The sequence below is a fragment of the Gigantopelta aegis genome, unplaced genomic scaffold (assembly GCF_016097555.1).
Source record: "Gigantopelta aegis isolate Gae_Host unplaced genomic scaffold, Gae_host_genome ctg3454_pilon_pilon:::fragment_2, whole genome shotgun sequence".
Taxonomy (NCBI): domain Eukaryota; kingdom Metazoa; phylum Mollusca; class Gastropoda; order Neomphalida; family Peltospiridae; genus Gigantopelta; species Gigantopelta aegis.
This window is the reverse complement of record NW_024533351.1, coordinates 1-24,924: the sequence shown is the minus strand read 5'-3', so window position 1 is coordinate 24,924 and position 24,924 is coordinate 1. Positions and strand designations below refer to the sequence as shown.

The 24,924-nt window shown below is 36.5% G+C and overlaps 1 protein-coding gene across 1 annotated transcript; it reads left to right on the top strand.

The window, feature by feature from the left end:
* Nucleotides 1–419: 419 nt before the first annotated feature.
* LOC121392173 lies at nt 420–13,246 on the top strand (the record flags this gene model as incomplete). The annotated part of the gene is made up of 5 exons (XM_041523518.1): nt 420–467; nt 4,938–5,288; nt 9,300–9,566; nt 11,078–11,156; nt 11,485–13,246. Coding segments are annotated over 5 exons (1,475 nt in total), but the record flags the coding sequence as incomplete, so codon positions are not given.
* Between the last annotated feature and the right edge of the window lie 11,678 nt (nt 13,247–24,924).

Below are 24,924 nucleotides of genomic sequence, written 5' to 3'. Positions count from 1 at the left end.
CTCGTTCTCTTGACCTCTCTGTTGACAGCTGTGAAAAGAGGATGCACTAAGTTAACTTCATAATACTGAGATGGCCTATATTGTTCGATCTTTAAATTATATTGTATGTTCCTATGTGCTTTCTACGACTGGTACAAAAACAGACTGATGGTCGGATAAATAAACTGGTCCATCGATACTTATCAATCCACCCCTGGTGTATATCATACACAATACGAGGTTTAAAAGAGAAACACAATACCACCAAAAACAACCACATTTTAGTTTTAATCCATAATTTTACAGTTAACACATTTATCTTATAGACGCAATTTGAAACACGTACATGTAAAATATGTGTTATAACAATAAGCCGATAAATGTCTATGCTTTAAGATAAACAAACAGTATTGTATTATATTATGTTTGTGTTATTTCAGCTAACGAGGCCTGCCTAATGGAATCAACACAACACACTAATTTATCAGGTATGTTAGACAAATTTTAAAATAGAACAACCGAGATCTTACACAATACTTTATAATATATTCTATCGACTGATGCTGTTGAGGCGATACAGGAAAATGTTCTGTGTTTGGAGAATATTGAAAAATACACGTCTGAGTGCTGTACAAATATTTCTGCAATTTGGATGGAAAAGACGGCTTCTTCTATCGATTTCACAATTATATTCATATCAGTGTTATAAAATTATAGTCTTAGAATGCAATATGAGATCATGTGGTTAACCCAAATCATGACGGGTTCTTTCTTTGTTTCTTTTTTGTTTTGTTTTTGTTTGTTTAGTTTAGTTTGTTTGTTTTGTGTTGTTTTGTTTGGGGTGGGTTTTTTTGTTTTTTGGGGGGTGGGGGGGGGGGTTTAGGATTTATGTACGGCTTTAGATATATATATATATATATGTGTGAAGTTAAATATGTATACTAGTGTGAAGTGATTTCACATTAAATGTTGATAAATGTTAAAAAACGATAAAACCTAAAAGAAACGATCGTTCTAATTTTAATATGCAAAGCTAATACACCTGAATATTATTATTCTCCACTACGATTACTGAATGTAACTTTCTGGTTTTTAGCTATTTACTGTTGTTGTTTTGTTTGTAGTAGTAGTAGTTGTTGTTGTTGTTTTGTTTGTAGTAGTAGTAGTAGTTGTTGTTTTGTTTGTAGTAGTAGTAGTTGTTGTTGTTGTTTTGATTGTAGTAGTAGTAGTAGTTGTTGTTTTGTTTATAGTAGTAGTAGTTGTTGTTGTTGTTTTGGGGGTTTTGTGGGGTTTCGTTTTCATTTATATTTGTTACATTCACCAGGAAAATATCTCTAAAATCAATCATATGCGATGCGTTTAACTGCAATTAGTTTGTTTCGGAGTAATATACGTATTTTCTGAGTTTCGAAAAGGCTGTCGAAGTAGTTCCAAATACACTGACTGTTGTTTTGGTCGAATCAATTTGCATATTAAAACCAAATATGCGAGTTCGCACGAACACTACACAATTATATATATATATATATATATATATATATATATATATATATATATATATATATATCGTCAACGTCCCTAACTGCGTTATGCTTCTAACTCCGTTCACTTTGTTTTCTCGTGGACAGTTCGCGCATTTAACATCAGATTTCTTGTCGTCTGCTTGTCATTCATTTGTGAGGTTTTTCATCACAGTTCTAGAACATTTTCATTGACATTAAAGTTCAAACAAGTAAGTATCTAAATACAAAACTTTACAAACCCCTAAAACCATTAATTTTACTAAGTCGTTTTTTGTCTATTCCTTAAAATTACCGATATCGGGTCCACATGACTTAAAATGGAGAAAGATGAGTTAACATTCGGTGCGTGTCACATGACCTCACACGTGCAAAACCAACAAGGCCAAAACATTATTTTTTTATGATTTTTAACACCTCTGTTGTTAGAATTTGTTTTCAATTATTACATTCGATCTGCAAAAGGTATGCTACAGTTTTGTGTTTCTACTGTAGTGAATAGTATTCATAATCCATTGATAACATTTGTAAATAAGTTTTAGTGTATAAATTGTGTTAATTAAGAATCAATTTATAAATAAAATTATATTTTACAAACTATTCACTGGTATGAACGTAATGCCTATCAAGTGTTGGCGATGGGTGTTGGTAAAACGCGGACCGGACCAGAACGCTTGACAAATTGAATTTCTCCTTTAAAAAACATTAAATAAAGTGTTCGTCAACTGTGCATAGTTAAGAAACTCTTTTTTTTCATGTAGTAGCCTTAAAAATGAAATATAACGAGCCGTACATGCGCGGTACGATACCTTTTATTTACTAGAATGGATTTGTTTTACGTCCACATTGTAGATTTTTTACGTTAATTGATTGCAATCTATTTTGTTTCACGTATTGTAGCTGAAAAATGTAGAATAGTGTTTCCGTAAATATCGTATTCGTGTTTTTGTCGTTAGGTCAAATGACGTCAAACTCATTTCGGATATCCTTATATAAAAATAAACTAGTGCTTAAAGGTTTTTGTTTTCTGAACACTGGACAGCGTTCAGTGTAAAGTTGCTATTGAACTATTTTTGTTTGATGACTATGAATGTCAATTATGGAGTGTCACCGTAGTACGTTTGTTTAAATGTCAATACACGGAGTGCCGTGACCTCCATTAATTTACATCTAATTTGCAAAAACAAAATACATACACACACACACACACACACACACACACACACACATATATCTATATGTATATGTATATATATATATATATATATATATATATATATATATATATATATATATATACCAACGAAACGTAAAAACGAAATAAGAAAACGAAGGGGAAAACCACGTTTTATCTTGCCAGTAATTGTGACTGCACAAGTTTCATAAATAGGTGGGATTGTGAATTTGGGTTGAACTTTAGTTTTGACAAGGCAGTGATAGGGTAAAGTGGCTGTGCCCTTATTGTAAGTAAGGTTAAAAATCTAAACCCTTGCCATTCGCTGATAAATGGACTGATTGAAATGCTGTACTTATTGTAGGTGATGGGCAAACAAAATGAGGGAAATTCAATAAGCCACTATGCTCCAAGCATATAGTGTAACTCTATATCAATACCAAACAACAATGGTGAAATTACTGAGTTTGGGCGTGCAGTTTGTGTACTGCTTCATGATTGAATTACAGTTTAGATGGTTCTTAATCTCGATTAAAATACACCTGTGACGTCACTATATTGCCTCAGGGGCTTGATGCGCGGTCGGTCTGGGATCGATCCCCGCCGGCGGGCCCATTGGGCTATTTCTGGTCACAACCAGTGCACCACGACTGGTATATCAAAGGCCGTGGTATGTGCTATTCTGTCTGTGGGATCGTGCATATAAAAGATCCCTTTCTACTAATGGTAAAATGTAGCGGGTTTCCTCTCTATGACTGTGTCAAAATGACCATATGTTTGACATCCAATAGCCAATGATTAATAAATCAATGTGCTCTAGTGGTGTCGTTAAACAAAACAAACTTCTGTATTGTATCAACGCTCCATTATGTTTCAGTAATGGAGCGATGATTCCATAACACTCCATTGCTAACTTGCAAGAGTTATTACAAGTCCCCATCACGCATCAGGCGATATTTATATCAAAGAAATGTACACTCCAGCCGGAGTCAGCTGCATCAGCTTCACTCGGTCGCCAATGGCATGGGGTTTGGAACCAGTTATGCATGTCCTATAGGACGGTGTGTTGTAGTTAATCCGAAAATGCATCTGTTCAACGCTTTATAGCAACTATTGTGGTATCTGGCTTCTACCTCCACCAGATCTAAACAGTATCTGAGTCATTCCCTTAGCAAACGCTCATTGTTCTCACACGTTTTGTTGTTTTTAATGCCTAACCTATAAAAAAAATGGATGCCATCATGCCGCTCTACTAAACAATTTAAGAAATTTCGTAAGCGTGGGCAAACTGCCATCAACAAAATCACATCATTTTAATACTTTCGTCTAGTGATGTTCTGAATTAATGTGTTGTCCTAAAAACTGACCTAGGGATAAACAGAAAGTGTTTAACCCCTTTACTGGTCTGTATGAAAGAAAGTTTAATAACACCCCAAAATGTCGACAATACACTTCTAAATTGAAGCCCGCCGCTACCTGGTAATTTAAACACAACTTTTAATCAATTAATATTTTTAGTTCAGTCTATTGATTTTAATTAGCTTACCCGCTATTCAGAAAGTTAATTAATTAAATGTAACCATTAAAGAATTGCTATTACTACTACTACTACTACTACTACTATTACTACTACTACCTCCACCATGGCAACAATCACCACTGTTATTACAACTATTATTACCACCATCACCACTACGACTACGATGACTACTACTACTGCTACTACTACCACCACTACTATGATTACTACTACCACCACTAAAACACTGCTATTACTTACTAAAAAACCCCAAATAATAATAAAACAAAACAAAAAACAAAACCTACTACTACCACCACCACCACCACAACCACCACCACTACTACTACTACTACAACCATTAATACCACCACCATCACTAATACCACCACCACCACCACCCCTACTACTACCATTAATACCACCACCACCACCACTACTACTACTTCTACTACTACCACAACCACCTCCTGCACCACTACTACTGCTACCACCACCACCACCACCACTACTATCACCACCGCCACCATCACTACTACTACTACCACCACCACCACCACCACCACTACTACTACTACAACTACCAATTCCATCATTACTACCACCACTAAGACTACTACTTCTACTACTACCACAACCACCTCCTGCACCACTACTACTACTACTACTACTGTTAGTGCAGCTATTATTATTATTATTATTATTATTATTATTATTGCTGTTGTTGTTGTTGTTGTTATTTTAGTGGTACACATGTGTACAGATGAATCAATCAGCGGTGCACAAGGAGTGTTTCTTGACGGATTCGTACCTGGCAACACAAACATCATCTGTAACTGCTCACTTCAGGCAACAACAACACTTCAGATTGGTATTAGTCCGGTTTCAATTCCTGAGAAAATGTGTGAATCACAATTAACTATACAGCTAATTCAACAACAATGGACATTGACATATAATTGCAGAAATAGTGGGAATATAACAACGTTAGGGAGAAATATTGATGAGAAAGGGTACTCGATTACTTTGCAAACTAGTGCGACAAACAGCGTGGATATCACTTACTGCATCAACTTCTACATTAAAGCTGGTACAGGTACAGACATTTGATATGCATTAGGTGATTGAAAAAAAAAAGTTTAATGATGCGACAGTGTAGACTGTGCGCAGTTTAATTAGCAGCCATCAGATGTTTAACGTAGTAATGTAATTTAGCATCTTGAGCTTGAGTATCAACCATCATACAACATACTCGAACTAAACTTATTACTCTACTGTTATTAGACCCATAAATAATGACTGCGTGCAGTTTCAGGGGTACAACTTATATTGAATAAACACAATGGAGCTAGATTATTCGTCCACTGTTCAGTGTAGAATGGTAGCCCTAAATATTCGTTTTAAAGGATGCGTTGGTCATAGAGCTTCCTCGAGTCTATTAACAGACATGGAAAACTCTTTTTTCGCGAAAACGCGCAGGCGTTCTAGCAATAGTTCAAATATAAGCACGTGCATGGTATGGTTAAAAAACTTACTTTAAATATGCATTTTAAAACGTACTGCATCGCACTGCTTCAACACAAACATACTTATTCTTAATATTAATTACGTTTGTGATTATTAAAGCTTGGCAAACGACAATTTGTACCAGACAACGTCCATAATTAGACGCTTATTTAGTCCGTATGAATGATATGAAGACGGGAGTGTGTGTGTGTGTGGGGGGGGGGGGGGGGGGGAGGGGGGTCACAATATCTATGATGGGAGACAAGCCATATTTTTACTTTTATTTATATAGAATGGATCTGCTATTTCCAGACTTATTCTGATAACAAATCAACAACAACAAAAACATGTGAACGGGCTTATCCCGCCTTTCCACGGGTTGGTTGACATATCGTAATGTTGTTTTGTCATACAAAATTATGTTTAAGTAACGTATGTCATAACATATAAGGCATATACATATATGCATGTATGTGTGTGTGTGTGTGTGTGTGTGTGTGTGTGTGTGTGTGTATTACTTACACCTAAATAATAAATGTTAACTAATATATTTATCTTAGATTAATCCGTTTAACATTTTTTCGTTTTATCACATGATGATGCAATCAGTAATTCACAAAAATCAAACGTAAACTGACTTTCGCATTTATGGTAAACAGGCAACTATTTAGTTTTACATTCAAAAACAAAACAATAAACAGTTTTCTTATCTTTTTTAAATACGAATGGTATCGAATATAGTGTGCAGATAAAATACATAATTTATGTCAGCCGAGATGTTCCGAGTGGGGAATTCGGAACTCAATCGGAACTCCAGGGTATTCCGAATATTCACGAGTTAAGACTGTTATGTTATCAAGACCATGCTTATTTAATTCTCACAGCACGATAGTTGTATAACAGTTTGCGATGTGACACAGCTGATTTCGGTTTTTTTAAGTACACCAAGCAATTATTTCGGACGATGTAGCATGTTTCATATATTCAGTTAATGAAGATGCATAAGGACACGAATACATGGGAGAATAAGTACGGTCGTATTAATTGATTAGTTTTAAAAGTTACATATATACAAAAACACATGTGTACAGATTAATCAATCAGCGGTGTACAAGGAGTGTTTCTTGACGGATTCGTACCTGGCAACACAGACATCACTTGTAACTGTTCACTTCAGGCAACAACAACACTTCAGATTGGAATTAGTCTGGTTTCACTTCCAGAGACAATGTGTGAATCACAATTAAACATATATCTAATTGAACAACAATGGACATTGGTGTATAATTGAAGGAATGGTGGAAATGTAACAGATATATGCGAAAAATTTATAAAGGATACTTAATTCCTTTGCAAACTAGTGCGACACGCAGTGTGGATATACATGTATCTTAATGCATCAATTTCTACATTACAGCTGGTACAGGTACAGATACTTGATATAAAGTAGAGGATTTAAAATAATATGAATTTGACAATGCCACAGTATACACGGATCAAAAAGCAATTAACGCTTTAGTATTTAAGTCATTCGAGTAGACGTCGATGAAAACGTTCTAAAAGTCGAGTCTCATTAAAGGCATACCGTCACGGATTTAGGTACCTTATTTCTCTAAAAATAGACAATAAATAAAAATTACATTAATTGTTGGAAACCAAATCTAGCTATCACATCACCTTAACTGAACCACGATGGACCATTGCCATAATTCAATTATTTTTACAAAATGTCATTAATAAATGGAGTATGGTGGTTATGAAGATGGCTGAATAAAGTATATTTGGGGACGAATCAAATTATTTTTGTTCAGGTAATACTTTGTTAGACCATTAAATATGTCAGTGGTCTGTGACAATATGCCTTTAAAATAAAATAAAAATAAAAATTCTTAATTCTTAATTTCCTTGTTCTCATTTATATGAATCATGTAATCATTTTACTGTCTCAAGCTTCTCTTATTCTTTATTTTAAAAATCCGACCACAGATACTAGGTTGAAATCGTTAAGGCTGATAATGAAAATGGGTTACATGCGTAAACTGATTACATGACAATAATTATATCTTTACGTCTGTTGTGACGTTAGCACACCTCGGAAACTTCCGGACTTTTGATATGTTATTATTAATGATGTTCCGCATCTGTTCTGAAAACCCCCAAATCAGATATGTACTATTTATTTCCGAGTTAAACCCTAATGTTCCTGGACGAATAGTTATTGCGGCCTTTGAATGGCGGGTGTAATAGAGTTCGGGCTACGCCCTCGATTATCACACCTGTCAATCAACGGCCGCAATAGCCGTGGTCTAACTAGACAAATCTGTCGTAATATAGTCCATATACTTAGCCAAAACAGTTTAGCAATTTGGTAAATGTGTTTAAATAAAAGAAAATTCGTAACTTACAAAATAAAATCAGTCACTGGATTTAATTAAGCATCATTTGTCAGTATAAGTAACAAGAGATTTTTAATACAAAATAAACTGTGTGACTGCCACGTTGTTGAATGGTGCTTGGGGTCCATACACAAAAATCTAAAAATTATCAGTACGGTGTCTGAACACCGTGGGGATTGGATTCTGACAATGGTACAACGTCGGGTCATGCTTCTGGTGAGACGGCGTATCTCTGGAATAGCGACAGAGATCAATTCACGAGTTAAAGCATGTTTAAGGTTCTGGACGTTGTAAATATGCGCGTGGTTCTCTCGCACCCTACGACCTAACAAATCCCACACCTACACAATAGGAAACAAGTCAGGCGATCTTGCAAGTCAGTTTAGTGCCTGAACATTGATCCTCTGAAGAAGTCCAGTAGTTAGTCTGGCTGAATGCTGACATGCATTGTACTGTTGAAACAAAACGCCTGGATGGTGCTGCATGAACGAAGCGACAACAGGTGTGACGATTTCGTCACTGTAATGATGAGCATTGGGATTCCCATGAATGATGAAAATGAGGTTGTTTTGTTCGATGTCATGAATTCCTTCCCACATCATGACGCTACCACCACCACATCGGTCACATTCAGTGTATGAGGGACGTTGTACCACTGTCAAAACCCAATGTGTTCGGACACGTTACTGACAATTTTCAGATTTTCGTGTATTGATCCCCAAGCATCACGTGACAGTCACACATTTCATTTTGTATTGAAAATCTCCTGTTATTTATATTGACAAATAATGCCTCAATTAAATCGAGTGTCTGATTTTATTTTGTAAATAACGAGTTTTCTTTCATTTAAGCACATTTACTAAATTGCTAAACTTGTTTGGCTAAGTATATATTCAGCTGCTACTGGCGCATCTTTCTAGTAAAATATATTTCTAATTAGTGTTGTCATAAGAACATGGTTTTAGAACTTAACCTCCATTAACAGTTAGTCTGGAGATAATAAGTAAATATCAGATTAAGAAACTTACTTATTATGTGCATCAAGTAAGTATAAATGACCCAGTAATAAAATCTGGTACAATTACAGTTCAATATATTTTAAACAACAACATTAAATAACAATGAATTTAACATTTCCAAACCAGTTTTAATTTCATCGTAATGAGCAGATGTGCTTTTGATTCGTGTTTATCTCATGTCTATAGGTAGTTTGAGTCTTCAGTGTTATTCGTCAGGAGACACAACCACAGTCCCGACGCAATCAACAAAAGCATCGAGTTCGATGTCGACACAATCGACAAAAGCATCGAGTTCGATGTCGACACAATCGGCAAAAGCATCGAGTTCGATGTCGACACAATCGACAAAAGCATCGAGTTTGATACTGACACAATCATCAGAATCAACGACAAAGGTTTTGACAATTCTCACGCCGAAAACGAATTTACCATTAAGTCAAGGAGCTTTTCCAGGTACTGGTTTCTCATATTTTCGAAACAACGAGAAATAGAAAATAAACAAAGAAAGCAGATAAAAAAAACAACGTTAAAGGCTATGGAAACAATAACACGTAGACAAAATTACAGACATAAAGAAAATAAAGCGAAACGATATAGTTTATATATATAATTATTTGTATGAAAATTTACTTGAATTCTAATAATTGTCATATACTGGTGTTGTCCACGGCTGATTTTTTGTTCTCAGCATACGTTGTGTGTTATGTAAACGAGGGACAGAAAAAAATGTTTAAAAACATAATAAATAAATAAATAAATAAATAAACAAAATGAAGCGAAACAAATGTAACAAAAAACAAACAAACAAACAAAATGAAAGTACAAGAAACAATAAGATACCCCGAAAACAAATCCATCAACAACAGCATAAAATAAAAATAAAATAAAAATAAGAATAGCAAAGTGAAAAACATAGCGCGAGGTTAAATAAAGAACAAACGTATTACACGTGTCCATGAAAAAACCCAGCACTACTCACCCATAGCGAATTTTAGAGTTATGGCGTTTTACTTTGTGTTTTCATACTAAACTCATCGATTATGTTTTTTATTAAGCTATTTGGTATATGTCCCACTCCCACACCCCTCAAAAACAAAAACAAGACGATAAAAGTAAAAACAAAACTAACAACAGTTGAGTAACCTAATTTCAAACACCCACACAAACATGTACATACATATCTGGGTTACGTTGTCGTTATATCGAATTTATCGCTGTAGCGCATTTGTATTGAGTTTTCGTCATTGTCCTAATGACGTAAGAAAAAATACTGATCAATAATTATAATTGAAGGCTGAATAGCATTTAGATAGTTAATGCATTGCAATTATTATTAAAAACAACACATAAATTGTGCATGTATACATACATGATAATATTTTTTTTTTTTTTTTTAAAACATTATCAAATATATTAATGAACATGTCTGGATCAATGTAATCGTTCCCTAGTTAAAGCCATTTGTAATTGGTACTTACTTCTGCCCTGGACCTTTCCAAAATACCATAAAAACGAAAGTCTTGATTATTTGAAATTAATCCTTTAACTGAATGAGTCGGTTTGTGACACTGTCGGCTCGTGACGAGATCAAGGATGCCAAGTGGCTTTGTTAACTTGTTACGGCATGTTTGATGTATTTTCAAACGTCGGATACGCGTTTGTTCCATATTTGCTCAATAGTTGTGAACAGTTTAGCATTGATGTACTATTGTTCCCGGCAAGTTTTGATATATATCTTGACCACTGTTTTTATAAATAGCTAATAGAGATCGAACATTTTTGTTATTTCCATATCAGTTTTCCTTTGTGTTTTTGGTCAACCCAAATTGGAATTATTGACAAAAAAAACTATAAACAAAAAAACAAACAAAAAACCCCATCCAGAATGGTGGTTGCCACGCGTTATGATTGAAACGACTGCAATTATCAATGTATAAATATTATCATGTGTGTTTCGTATTTAGTTGCAGCTGTAGCGGGAGGAGTCGGCGCTGTGGTGCTCATTGTCGTGGTAGTCTTGATCATTGTCGTGTTTGTTAAAAGGTAAAAATATATATATATTATAACGTGTTTTTTTTTGTGTTTTTTGTTGCCAAAAATGTTTCTATGCTATAGAATATTAAAATATGCTGCTGCACCCACTTTGCATAACATACGTTCATTCGTACTCCCTCTCTCTCTCTCTCTCTCTCTCTCTCTCTCTCTCTCTCTCTCTCTCTCTCTCTCTCTCTCTCTCTCTCATTTTACAGCAGCGAATATGTTGTTAGCAGTTAAAATGGTAAAGGTTAATTATACATTGTTTTACACAAAATGAAACTTACTGTATTAATAAACCTTTAGAACATTGACAAATATGTTGTCTGTGATTAAGGAAGAGACGCAGCAAACACGATCCTAATTCAGACAACGATGGAGGTTACTGTAACATGGACTCGGATCCGTACAAATACAAGAACACCAAGTCATCTGGGAAACATCCAGGAGTTTCAGCAGACCAAACCCAGACTGGCAGCCAGACGATTCGCTCACCATCAGACGACTATGCGTCTATTGATGATGAAGCTGGCGGTGTTACCTACAAACCGCAGGTCGCCCTAAAGCCAAAGCCACCTAGCACAAGTAACCATGGTGACTTCCATCCACAACCTGACCACGATGACGTGTCAGACATGTACGCTGAGGTTAACAAAAACAAGAAACCGGCCAAATCCACGAATGAAGCCGCCATGCCAGTTATGCACGTCAATGAGCTCTATGCTGTGGTTGACAAAACTAAAAAGGGGAAACAACCTTTGAAAGCTAAACTGTCTAGTGAACTGTACGCCGTGGTAAACAAAAAGAAGAAGTCAGGCGGGATGGGTTCTGAATCTAAAGGTCAAGGTCCCGAGTCTGAGGTAACTGGTGATGTCTACACTGAAGTTCGGAAACCGAAGAAGTCTGGGAATAAGCCGAACATCCCTAAAGGTTCACCTGGACTCATTTATACTGAGGTGGAGTTTGACGAAAACCAAGACGAACCAAAGGGTGCCACAGGAGGGGATGAAAATACAGACTCGGTTGCAACAGAGGAGGATCGTGTTCTGTATTCTAAAGTGTGTTAAATAGTTCTGTGTAGATCGTTGGATAGGGAAATGGGTAGGGACACAGTGGGTACTATTAGCCTATGTCAGTACACTTAAACAGACATTTTCTAAGCACTGTGTCTGACTCACCGTTTCCATTATTTCGTGTTCATAATGGGCCTTTTGTGCCATTATATTTCACATATGTATCACACCACCTTCTCCCCACCCTTTTGTTTGTCACAGGTTTGATGCAATTATATAACTGTTCTGTGATCTTCTAACAATCTCATCGTCCAACCTCCATCATTCCAAGGTCAATATTATTCTAGTCACAACAAGTTAAGAGACAATATCAAATTTGTCCTTATTTAAAAAATAAATAAATAATAAAACAAATTCAGGGGCGGTGATAGGTAAGGACAGTTAGGTTGCAGACGTGGAAAAGCATTTCAGATTGCATTTACACGAGCCTTTTACTCACAGCTTGTTTTGTTTTTTTATGTTTATTTTGTCGGAAGAAAGCGTGTGGCAAATGCGTAAAACATCCAGGACTGTTTGACGTTTCGAAACATTTTCTGCTGACTATTCAGGTCATAACCTGCCTGAAAACGGCATGATGTACGTGGAATTCCATATTTATGTTAACACGTTTCATGTTTGATTAGTTTCGAAGGGTATAAATTCCTTTGCAATCTGGCTTTGGATATCCATGCCATCAAGACATAAACTGAGCATTCTGGACTGTGGCTGAGCACTGCTGTGGCTGAACGATAGCATATCCAATGAGACAAGTATCGTTCTGACACAGATCATCCCCACCTCAGATGCAGTGTCCATGTGGCCCTTATCTTCTTGTAACTAGTATAATATTAAGGCTAGCTTTACAAGTTCTATGTGTAGCCTTCCTGATGATCGGTGAGATCCGTGTACATGTTTCTGTTTGGAACTGAGGCGGGATGTAGCCCAGTGGTAAATCGCTCGCTTGATCTGCGGTCGGTATAGGATCGATACTCGTCGGTGGACCCATTTGGCTATTTCTCATTCCAACCAGTGCACCACGACTGGTATATCAATGGTCGTAGTATGCGCTATCCTGTCTTTGAGATGGTGCATATAAAAGATCCCTTGCTACAAACGGAAAATTGTAGCGGGTTTCCTCTCTAAAACTATATGTCAAAATGACAAAATGTTTGACATCCAATAGCCGATGATTAATAAACCAATGTGCTCTAGTGGTGTCGTTAAACAAAACAAACTTTAACTGTATGGAACTCGTATTCACATAAACTGGTTTATCTAAAACATATTTTGCTTAATAACAAACGTAATGGTCCGTTGTTTCTTTCATTGTTTGTCCTAAAATTGTTTTATGTTTTTAATTGACTTATATTTAATGACATGATAATGATAATGATAATAATACTAATAATAAAAATAATATTACTAACCCATTTGTACATATTTCGATTTTTATAATTGTACCTGACCAGGTTAATATTTTAAGTAACCTTAAAATGGTAAAACGTGTGTGTATGTGTGTGTGTTTATCTGTGTGTGTGTGTGTGTGTGTGTGTGTGTGTGTGTGTGTGTGTTTCTGTGTATCTGTCTCTCTCTGTGCGTGTGTGTGTGTGTGGGGGGGGGGTTGGTAAATTCAGTTCACCACTTTAAATTCGTGTTTCTTTGTTGTTACTGTTGATGTTTTGGAGGTTTGTTGTTGTTGTTCGTCTTTTGTAGTTGTTACCAGGTCTTGTGGTAGTGTATGTGCGTGCACGCGTCTTTCTTTGTGATATATGTGCGTGTATACAGGAGCGCATCCAAGGGGCCCGCCCCCCCCCCCCTATTTTTGGTGAAATAATATATATTACAGAATACACAACAAATGTAGTCATCCCGTCCACCTGTCAAGGACCTTTAAATTCTATTTTCAAAACCTACAACGAGTTTTGGGCTCACGCTATACAAAATCCTGGATCCGCGCCGGGTATGTATGTTCGTGTGTTTGTTTGTTTTGTTTGTTTTTACTTTTAATTACTTTTTATTCAGATTAGTTTTATTTCATTACATGTGTCTCATTTATAAATGCATAATTATTAATGCTTATACACGAAGAATAAAGTTTACAAAGGACACCAAATCCTCAGAAATTCAGTTGTTTAATATATTACTAAAAACGTGATCCGTGTGGTAATGCTGAACAAAATGGTGCTCAAATAACGTGTTTGAGTTATTGAAATGGACGCCTATTATAGAATGCTAGAGAAGAGAGATGTGGGTTCCAGCAACGAGCTGCTCATTAGATAAAATGAAGCCAAAACCATTTTCATTTCATTTCAACTCATTTCCGTGCTTATATCCAATTAAAGGGACATTCCTGAGTTTGCTGTAATTTTTAAGATGTTATCGACTAAAAGAGACTTTTTAACGATTGTAATTAGATATCAAATATATTTTTCTGCATACAGTATTAGAGGCTGTATATAAAACGTGTGTCTGATTGTTCTAATATTTGTACTAGGTTAAATTTCATTTAATTTCCTAAAATATTTTTTTTCGTAATTATTTGAAGACCAAATCCAGTTTGAGCTTCTTATTACTATTAAAACGACCAGAAACACATTGAATATACAGACACTGATATTGTAAACAAGAAAATATATTTAATATGTAAGTTTAATCGTAGAAATAGTTGATTAGTCGGAAACATCTTACAATGCAGCAAACTCAGGAATGTCCCTTGAAGGTTCAAGCACGCTGTCCTGGACACACACCTCAACTATCTGGGCTGTCTGTCCAGAACAGTGTGTTAGTGGTTATTGGGTTAGAAGAGGGTGTAGTGGTCTTACACCTACCCATTGAGTCGTTATTTATTTCAACTTATTTCCATGCTTATATTCAATAAATGTTCAAGCACGCTGCCCTGGGCACGCACCTCAACTATCTGGGCTGTCTCTCCTGGACAGTGGTTGGTTGTTACTGGTTAGTGAGAGAGAAGAGGGTATAGTTGTCTTACACCTACCCATTGAGTCGTTAAAACTCGCTTTGGGTGCGAATCCAGTACCTACCAGCCTTACGTCCGATGGCTTAACCACGATACCACCGAAGCCGGTGACAAAAACAAATTAGCTCAACTTTTTCTTTCGGCGAACCTCTCCATATTACCCGTTAAATCACCATAAGGAATTCACAACTTACCTTTCGAATTGGCTCCTAAATTCCTACAAGACGATATTGCAAATCTCATAGCACCAAACACCGCCACCTCGCCCGCTACCAACACCGGTGCTCCCTTGTACCTGCCAGTGCAGGCGATCTCGCCTTCTCCCTACCCCCGCCCACTTTCTGTCATATACATCTGGGGGAAAGGTAGGCCTACAGAAGTTTGTTTTGTTTAACGACACCACTGGAGCACATTGATTAATTAATCAACGGCTATTGGATGTCAAACATTTGGTAATTCTGTCACGTAGTCATCGGAAGAAACCCGCTAATTTTTTTCTTCATGCTTCAAGGGATCTTTTATATGCACTTTGCCACAGACAGGAAAACACATGCCACGACCTTTGTCCAGTTGTGGTGCACTGGTAGGAACGAGAATTTTTGTTTAGCTAATCCACCGAGGTGGTTCGATCCTGCGACGCAAGCACCTCAAGATAACACTCAACCGACTGAGCTAAATTCCGCCCACAAAAAGGTAAAGAGTCCTATGAATAAGTAATCGCAGAAAAAAACATATTCGAGCCAAGACGGACATTTTCAGTCACAATTTACCAGCCACAACTCTCCAGGGTACCCTCCAGCTTCATAATTAAAGTCACTTACCAGTTGTGCGAGCAATACACGCAATGAAATATTCACCAATATAACGAATAGCACTCCTAAAAATGCCATAAATATTTTCCTTATATTATTATATATCGACAAAGAATTAGGTTTTCAAACAATTGTTCATGCTCTGATTTCTATACCAAACATTTCGGAACAGTTTACAGGAATTCAAACCTCATGACTATAATAGCAGGAAGCGCTTAACTTTTTACCAGGTTTATATTTTACTCCACATTGCCTTAATATAAAACGTATACCGTGGCTAATAAATAACACGATTGTGTCTCGTGTCAACAAACACCGGTATTATGAGTTCACCACTACGTACTTCAGATATCTCCTCCATGCATAGCATAATTTCAGACACGACATATCATATTTGGTAAATTTAAAACCATAAAGAAACCTACCGAACCGGTTTTCAATACTGGCCGATACATACCCTCGACAATTTACTCGACAGAGTTACATTTCTGTATACAGGTGTACGTGCACGTTAGATATTCACTTCCTGGTTCAGGTTTTGATATCTGACGACACAATACACATATATACTAGCATGTTTACACTCGTCTATTTTCAGTGTGTCTGACTAGAACAAAATGTAGAATTACCGAGACATGCAAATTCGAGAGAACCGTGGTTTTTAAATAGCCGATGATATGATGAAATATAATCGACGATAACAGTATTTGTACCAAGACTAAAGAGAAAAACTGTACAACAGTTAATCATGAAGCCGACTATGACTTGGCAGATAATTGTGCTTACAGTTATTCTAATGACACATTTCTCTCAAGGTCTGTATGCTTATCTATTTATTCATTTATATCAAACGTAAGAAATCAGAAAGACGGACACACACACACACACACACACACATACACACACACACACACACACACACAGAGGGAGAGAGAGAGAGAGAGAGAGGAGAGAGAGAGAGAGAGAGAGAGAGAGAGAGAGAGAGAGAGAGTCGGAGAAGACTAAGACCGAAAGACATACACTCAGCGACAGAGAGACAGCGCCCGATAGACAGACACTCAGAGGAAAAGACACACAGACAATCGGAGAGAAAAACGGAGACAGAGAATATTTACAGACAAAAATAGAGAGACACACAGAGAAGACAATGACTACAGACAGACACTCAGAGAGAGAGAGAGGAGAGAGAGAGAGAGAGAGAGAGAGAGAGAGAGAGACACGCACACACACACACACACACACACACACACACACACAGACAGAGACAGACAGACGGAGACCGGGAGACAGATACAAAGGGTCTTCCGTATACCCGTTTGTTTATTGCAAAATGAACAACTGCTTTATATCAAAAGGCATGTGTCTGTTTAAAAAGCATGCTAAAACAGTTAAACAAGTTAAAATTAGTTTTGGTTATCGACAACACTAGAACACATTGATTGATTAACAATCGGCTGTTGAATATCAAATATTTGGTAACTGCGACACCGTATTTAAAGGAAACCCGTTACATTTTTTTCGATTAGCGGCAAAGGATCTGTCCTATTCACTTTCCCACGGACAGGACAACATATACCACAGCCTTTGATATGCTACTCATTGTACAGTGGTTGGGACCGAACCCCACTTAAACAGATCTCTTAATTATATAACGCTCAGTCAAGATTAGGAATGACAAATATGATATATATATATGAACTTCTAAAAAAAAAGAAGAAGAAAAATACAACCCAAAACACTCTTTTCTAATTCCATACTTTTATAGTTTGCACGTGTATCTTATAAATGTTATTTAATAATGCATACATACACAATATACAAATGCATTTCCTATTTCATTTTAAGATAACCATACATTATATAACGGATACGTCTGTCATTTCAGCTAACAAGGCCTGTCCAATAGAATCAACACAAAATAGTAACTTTCCAGGTATGTCATATAAAGAATTAAACAGGACACCTGGGATTTAAAATGTATTCTATATCCTAGCGACTGAATGTCATATAAAATGACAACAAATACATGCAAACTTGTGATCTGTACAGTGTGGCAACATCTCATCAAGCTGTGTAATCCGAATACTCTGCTGTTCGAGAGCTGGACGGACATTTGGACGGTTATGATCGATCTCTGCGGCCAGATATAACTATATAGCGAAAACACGGAATTGCTGCCTACCACTGGGTAGGCAAATATCCCCGCTCTAATATAACAATAATCCTACGTTTGACGCTAAATACTATTAACACATATTTCACATATTAACCATTAATACACACACTACAGGAAAACAGCCGACAGCACCCCCATTCAATAATGTTCTGGTTAATTATGTAGTTGCTGACGAGGTTTTTCGTTTCCTACAGTGTGTGTATTAGTGATTAATATGTCAAATATTTGCTATCAGCGAACTTGAAAACGATTCATTAATGATATTTAACGTCAAACATAGGATTATTGTTAACAACTAGCGGTCCAACCGTAGGAGACTATAGGCCTCATCTCCGTCCTTCTGTCTGTCAGTGTGCCTGTCTGTCCCACATATAGTTTTCGGGATATTTTTGACAACGCTTTGAGATATTGAGCCGAATTTCGTTGTACAGCTATAGCATGTATTGTGACAGATCGATTTGACTTTCATGGCGATTTACCAGTTTTCATCAGAGTTATAGCCCTTGAATTTAGGAGCCACGGAATTTGTTTTCCAGAAAAAGAAATTGCAATGCCTTAAGATTACAGAGCTGAATGTTTTAGAATAGCTTTATTATGTTCTGTTACAGATCAAGTTTGAGTTTATCCATGTTTCACAACTCTATGCACTTATGAGATATGAATATTTATTTCCGGATTTAAAAAAAAAAAAAAAAAAAAAAAAAAATTGCAATGCCTGAAGATATTGAGATAAACGTTTGCATGGAGTTTTAGCATGTGCTGTTACAGATCAAGTTTATCTTTCATGGCGATGTACCCACTTTTCATAGAGTTACGGTTTCTGAATTTAGGAGATATATGTACGAAAATCTTTTAATCCCGGTAGGGGACATGTATTGCTTTAGCAATACTTTCAGAATGCTTGTTATTATTATTATTATTATTATTATTATTATTATTATTATTATTATTATTATTATTATTATTATTATTATTATCATCATCATCATCATCATCATTATCGTTATTATTATTATTTATGTATGGTTTGTATAAGCTACGTATGTATACGAATTTGAAGTGATTTCATTATATAATTCAAAACATAAAAAAAAACCCAAGCATGCAGACGTAGGCAAAGATGCACATATATACACACCTACACATTGTTGTTGTTATTATTATTATTATTATTATTATTATTATTCATTTTAGTGGTCCACATGTGTACAAATGAATTTGCCATTGGTGTTCAAGGACTATTTCTTGACGCGTTCGTACCTGCCAACAGATATGTCACATGCACGTGTTCAATTAAGACTAGACAGTTCCTTCAGATTCGTATAAACCCTGTTACACTTCCAGACCAAAACTGTACATCAACATTACATATACCATCACAAGGGCCAGTTATTTATAATTGTAAACCTCATACAACTGTTCCAACGTATCAGCGGAATCTTCACAATACAGGATTGTTAATTAAACTGACGACGATAGCTGGGCACGAGACTATTACGTACTGCATCAAGTTAAACATTACGGATGGTCAAGGTAAAGACGTTTTGTTTTAATTCATTGACGTATTTCATGACCCTTCAATTACTGTTGCAGTCCTTTCATGTACATCCATGGTGGTTTAGCAGAGCTAGCCATCAGTAGATTTATTGTGCGACACAATGGATATCATCAAACACAAATCTGCACCCACGCACACATACATACATACATACATACATACACACACACATTCACCAGGCAAACTGCTAGAAATCAGCGCATCTGCTCTCTCTCTCTCTCTCTCTCTCTCTCTCTCTCTCTCTCTCTCTCTCTCTCTCTCTCTCTCTCTCTCTCTCTCTCTCAGCCATTAGTAGGACGATTTTGGAATAAAGGAAGATATAGTTGGATTTTTTTAAAAACTGCTAATATAAAACTGACAATGAGATTTAATCCATTTTTCTATAACCACTGTGCATATGCATCCCCGAAAAAAATAAACAATGTTTTTAATCGTGTTTAGCTTGAAGCGTGTGTCATTCTGAGGTGTGGCAGTTTACATTGGCTACAGACAAAGCTCATGACAATGATTCATGAGTACAGTCACGATCTTGTCAAACATTGTCAGTTTGGCTCTGTTTTGTGCACAGATACGAAGTTAGGTTATTGTATACGGTTTTGTCGTTCACATTTATACTATTAAGAGTTCTACAGATTTCCTAAATAAAATCACACCTGTGAAATCTTGTGCAAATATAAATAAATACATGTACGTGTATGATTCGCATTGTTTTATTTTGTGTTTGTTTTTCTTTTGTATTCTTGTAGTTATTTTTATTTATTTTGTTTTTGTCTTAGCAACCAGTGTAAAAGAAATGACTATAGGTGTACTATACGTTTGAGTTTATTTGGCAAATATTCAGTTCACAAACACAAGCCTGACAGCATTCTTGATTATCGAAGATCTCCTTTATATACAGTACTAGGGAATCATGTATGATATTTTAACTTTATTATACAACAGTGTAAGATATTACTCCATAATTAACTAGTGTAATATTGGCACGCGCAGACTGGCGCGGTAGTTTTTTTTTATTTGAATAACGTCAGTATTCGAATGACGTCGGTTTGCATCTGCCTGCAATAAAATAAACTGGGTGCACGACGCGTCCTTTTTATGACCGCTAGAAAACATTGAGTGCAAAATTGCTGCTGAAAATGTTTTGCTCAGTGATTATTAACGTCTAACCGCATTTGCACAAAGTAGTGTAATTTAAAAGTGTACCATTACGAAATATGGTCATGAACTGAAATTGCTATAAGACAAGCTGTTGTATTTGTGCCTATTGTGTACGAAGCCAAAAAGATGTTGTGTCAAGTGTTTGTTGTCAAACTGCTACACGTTTTACGGCCCTGTGTACAAACTGTCAACGTCACATCTAGCCAATCCCATTCACTCAGCTCAATCTTTGCTGGTCCGATCAACAATACAGTCATTATTGTGAAATTAAACACATCATTAACTGACAATTAATGCTAGTTTCGCACCACAATCTAAACAGTACATTGCTGATGTCTCGTTGCTTATTGTGACGTGTGACGTAGGTCACTTGCTGACCCAGTTCGTAGAAAAATAACGTGTAGTACGTTTAAGTATCTGCTTACTTCTTCGTTTCAGCTTGTTCGCAGATGGTTTATAATAAATAAAATACTAAACTAGCTTGCCTGTCATACTATTTTTATGAAACGAATGAGCAGTTTTGGTATCTGACGAACGAAAGCTCGTTTTGTAATTTGAAATTTGAAAGCTGACGGGTTTTTTTTAATCAGTAAATCGCAAATTCAAATTTTTTTTTTACTAAAAACAAAACAATAACAACTGTATGATCGACAGAATGAAAAAGAACGACAGAAATAACGTTCCGCAGTGACTGATGGACCTTCCTGGAAATTGTCAAAATCGAGAGTGACACCCCACGCATGTGTACGGGGCAACTGCGTGATGCACGTGCAAACTAGGGTGTCTTTTTTGAAGAATATATATATATATTAACTGTACTATATTGGGTTGTCTTCTTGGATTGTCTTTTAGATACTCATCTAACTCATCATAACTCAGTATAGAGTGGGCCATTACAATTTTATTATTTATATGGAATGAATGAATGAATTAATGTTTAACGACACCCCAGCACGAAAGATATATCGGCTACTGGGTGTCAAACTATTTATATGGCTTGTATTTATATTGTGAATTTAATCTTGTAATGAACTATATGTGTGTCTGTTTGATAAAGTTCCATCACGGCTTACTAAACTGGTTAAGACCGAATTTACGAAGCCTGTGTTTCTTATACGCAGGTGTTTAAGCTTTGTAAATGTATATAGGTACACGCGTGTGAGACATAGACAGGTGTTTAAGCATTGTAAATGTATATAGGCACACGCGTGTGAGACATAGACAGGTGTTTAAGCATTGTAAATGTAAATAGATACACGCGTGTGAGACATAGACAGGTGTTTAAGCATTGTAAATGTTTGTAGTTAAACGCGTGTAAAACAGGCTTTGTAAATTCGGCACGATCATGTCTTGCTATTTGTTGCCGTATCATCATTTTATTTATCACGTCTGTAGGTTCGTTGACTGTTCACTGTCATTCGCCAGACGGTAGGTCGATGTCGAGCTCAACCCAGCCCTATGATACAACCACCTCACTGAGATCCACAACACTGAGTTTATCACGAACAGAATCAACCAAGTCAGAGAAAGTAGATACAAGTTCTCCATTAACAGAGCCGGTTAAGTCCGAAATATCAGATACGACAGTTCCTGTAGAGAAGACGAACATACACACAGACCCAGAAGCTTTCCCATGTACTAAATAGTCCGATAGTCTACATAACCAACAAGATTCAAAGGTAAATCATCACAAAAAGCCAAATCCAGCAACAACAACAACAACAACAACAACAATAATAATAATATAGTTGTTTTTGTTGTTAAAAAAGAAAGAAAGAAATGTTTTAATTAACGACGCACTCAACACATTTTATTTACGGTTATATGGCGTCAGACATATGGTTAAGGACCACACAGATTTTGAGAGGAAACCCGCTGTCGCCACTACATGGGCTACTCTTCCGATTAGCAGCAAAGGATCTTTTATTTGCGCTTCCCACAAGCAGGATAGCACAAACCATGGCCTTTGTTGAACCAGTTATGGATCACTCACTCAGGGTTTGGAGTCGGTATCTGGATTAAAAATCCCATGCCTCGACTGGGATCCGAACCCAGTACCTACCAGCCTGTAGACCGATGGCCTGCCACGACGCCACCGAAGCTGGTTTGTTGTTAAAATGTTCTTTATTATTATTATTTATTAAATAATATGTACTTTTAAATATACTCTTGAAAAAGGTAGGGGAACCCTTAATAAGAATTTACAATGGCCAAAATTGTAAGGTATATTAGCTGTGGGGAATGGTTATATGATAATAATGAATTAATTGGGCAAACATTAAAACCGGTAGTTCAGTATTACAGTAGGTTTTATGACCACCAAAGATCGTGAAAAACGATTGGGATCAGAAGTGCAATTTGAAAGTTGACGTTTTGTTATCAGTAAATCGTAAATGCAAACAATAAAAAATGAAAAAGATTGACAGAAATAATGTTCCACAGTGATTAATCGACCTTCCTGGAAATTGTTAAAATCGAGAAAGAAATAAATGTTTTTATTTAACGACGCACTCAACACATTTTATTTACGGTTATGTTGCGTCAGACATATGGTTAAGGACCACACAGATATTGAGAGAGGGAAACCGCTGTCGCAACTTCATGGGCTCTTTTCGATTAGCAGCACGGGATCTTTTATATGCACCATCCCACAGACAGGCTAGTACATACCAAGGCCTTTGATATACCAGTCGTGGTGCACTGGCTGCAACGAGAAATAACCCAATGGGCCCACCGACGGGGATCGATCCCAGACCGACCGCGCATCGAGCCATCGTTTTACCACTGGGCTACGTCCCGCCCCTTAAAATCGAGAATGACATCCCACGCACGTGTACGAGGCAACAGCGTGATGCACGTGCAAACTATGGAATGTGTTTCGGTGTGTTGATAAACAGACCTAAACGTTTTTTACTAAGATGTTTGTGATCAAAACGTATGTTGGGTCTAATAGTTGATATGAACATTAATATTTCAGTTTCCCCTACTTTTTTTGAAGAGTATACAATATATTATTTTGTGGCAACCTTTATTTGGATACGTATATTCTTTTCTAATAATGAAACATATGAGACTTGAGTCGGTTAAGAAATCAATTTTGTTTTTTTTCTTGTAGTTGCGGCTGCTGTAGGTGGTGCCGTTGGTGCAGTTCTGATAGTCGCCGTAGTGGTTGTTGTGATTATCATTTATATAAGGTAACTCACACCTCCAGTTTAGATGTGGAGTAAATACGTTACATGAAATATTCCGCTGTGAATTATTGACTGTGTCGTGTCTTTGAGGTCATCGGCTTACGGGGTTCGAACCACGGTATCGGCACCAATCCAGGGCGATAGTTAACGGTTCAGTATAGAGGTGTAAGGCCACTAAACCGCCTTTTCTCTCACTAACGACTATCAATTTACTCACTGTCACATCATCCAAATAGTTGAGGTGTGTGCCCAGGAGAACCTGCATGGACATAACCAGGGAAGTAACTTGAGAGCATATGTATATATATATATATATATATATATATATATATATATATATATATATATTATTTTAAAATATGTTGATATATTTCATACACGTTTAGACTGCGTTTGGTATCTTATACAATTGCTTATTGTTGGTGATGACTTTAATGCTCCTGGTGCTGCTGGTGCTACTGCCACTGATGCTGCTGCTGCTGATGATGGTGATAATAATGAGTTTAATACTGGAGATGATGTAACTGCTTCTGGAAATGACAGTGATGATAACAATGCTGATGATAATGATGGTAATGATGCTGATTATGACGTTGTAACTTTAATGTTTTATATTTTGCAGGAAGAAACGAACAAAAGGCAAACAAAACACCGGTGATGATGACGATGGTGACTATATCATTAGGGATGTTAATCCTAATAACGTTGATACGAATCTTAACCCTTCCGTCGCTAATAACAATGTTAACCGTTATAATACTAATGACAATACTGGGAACACTTATGAACATCTACACCACAATACTGTGCAGTACGTTAACACGCCGTCGAGTGTTGATGGAGACCACGTGTA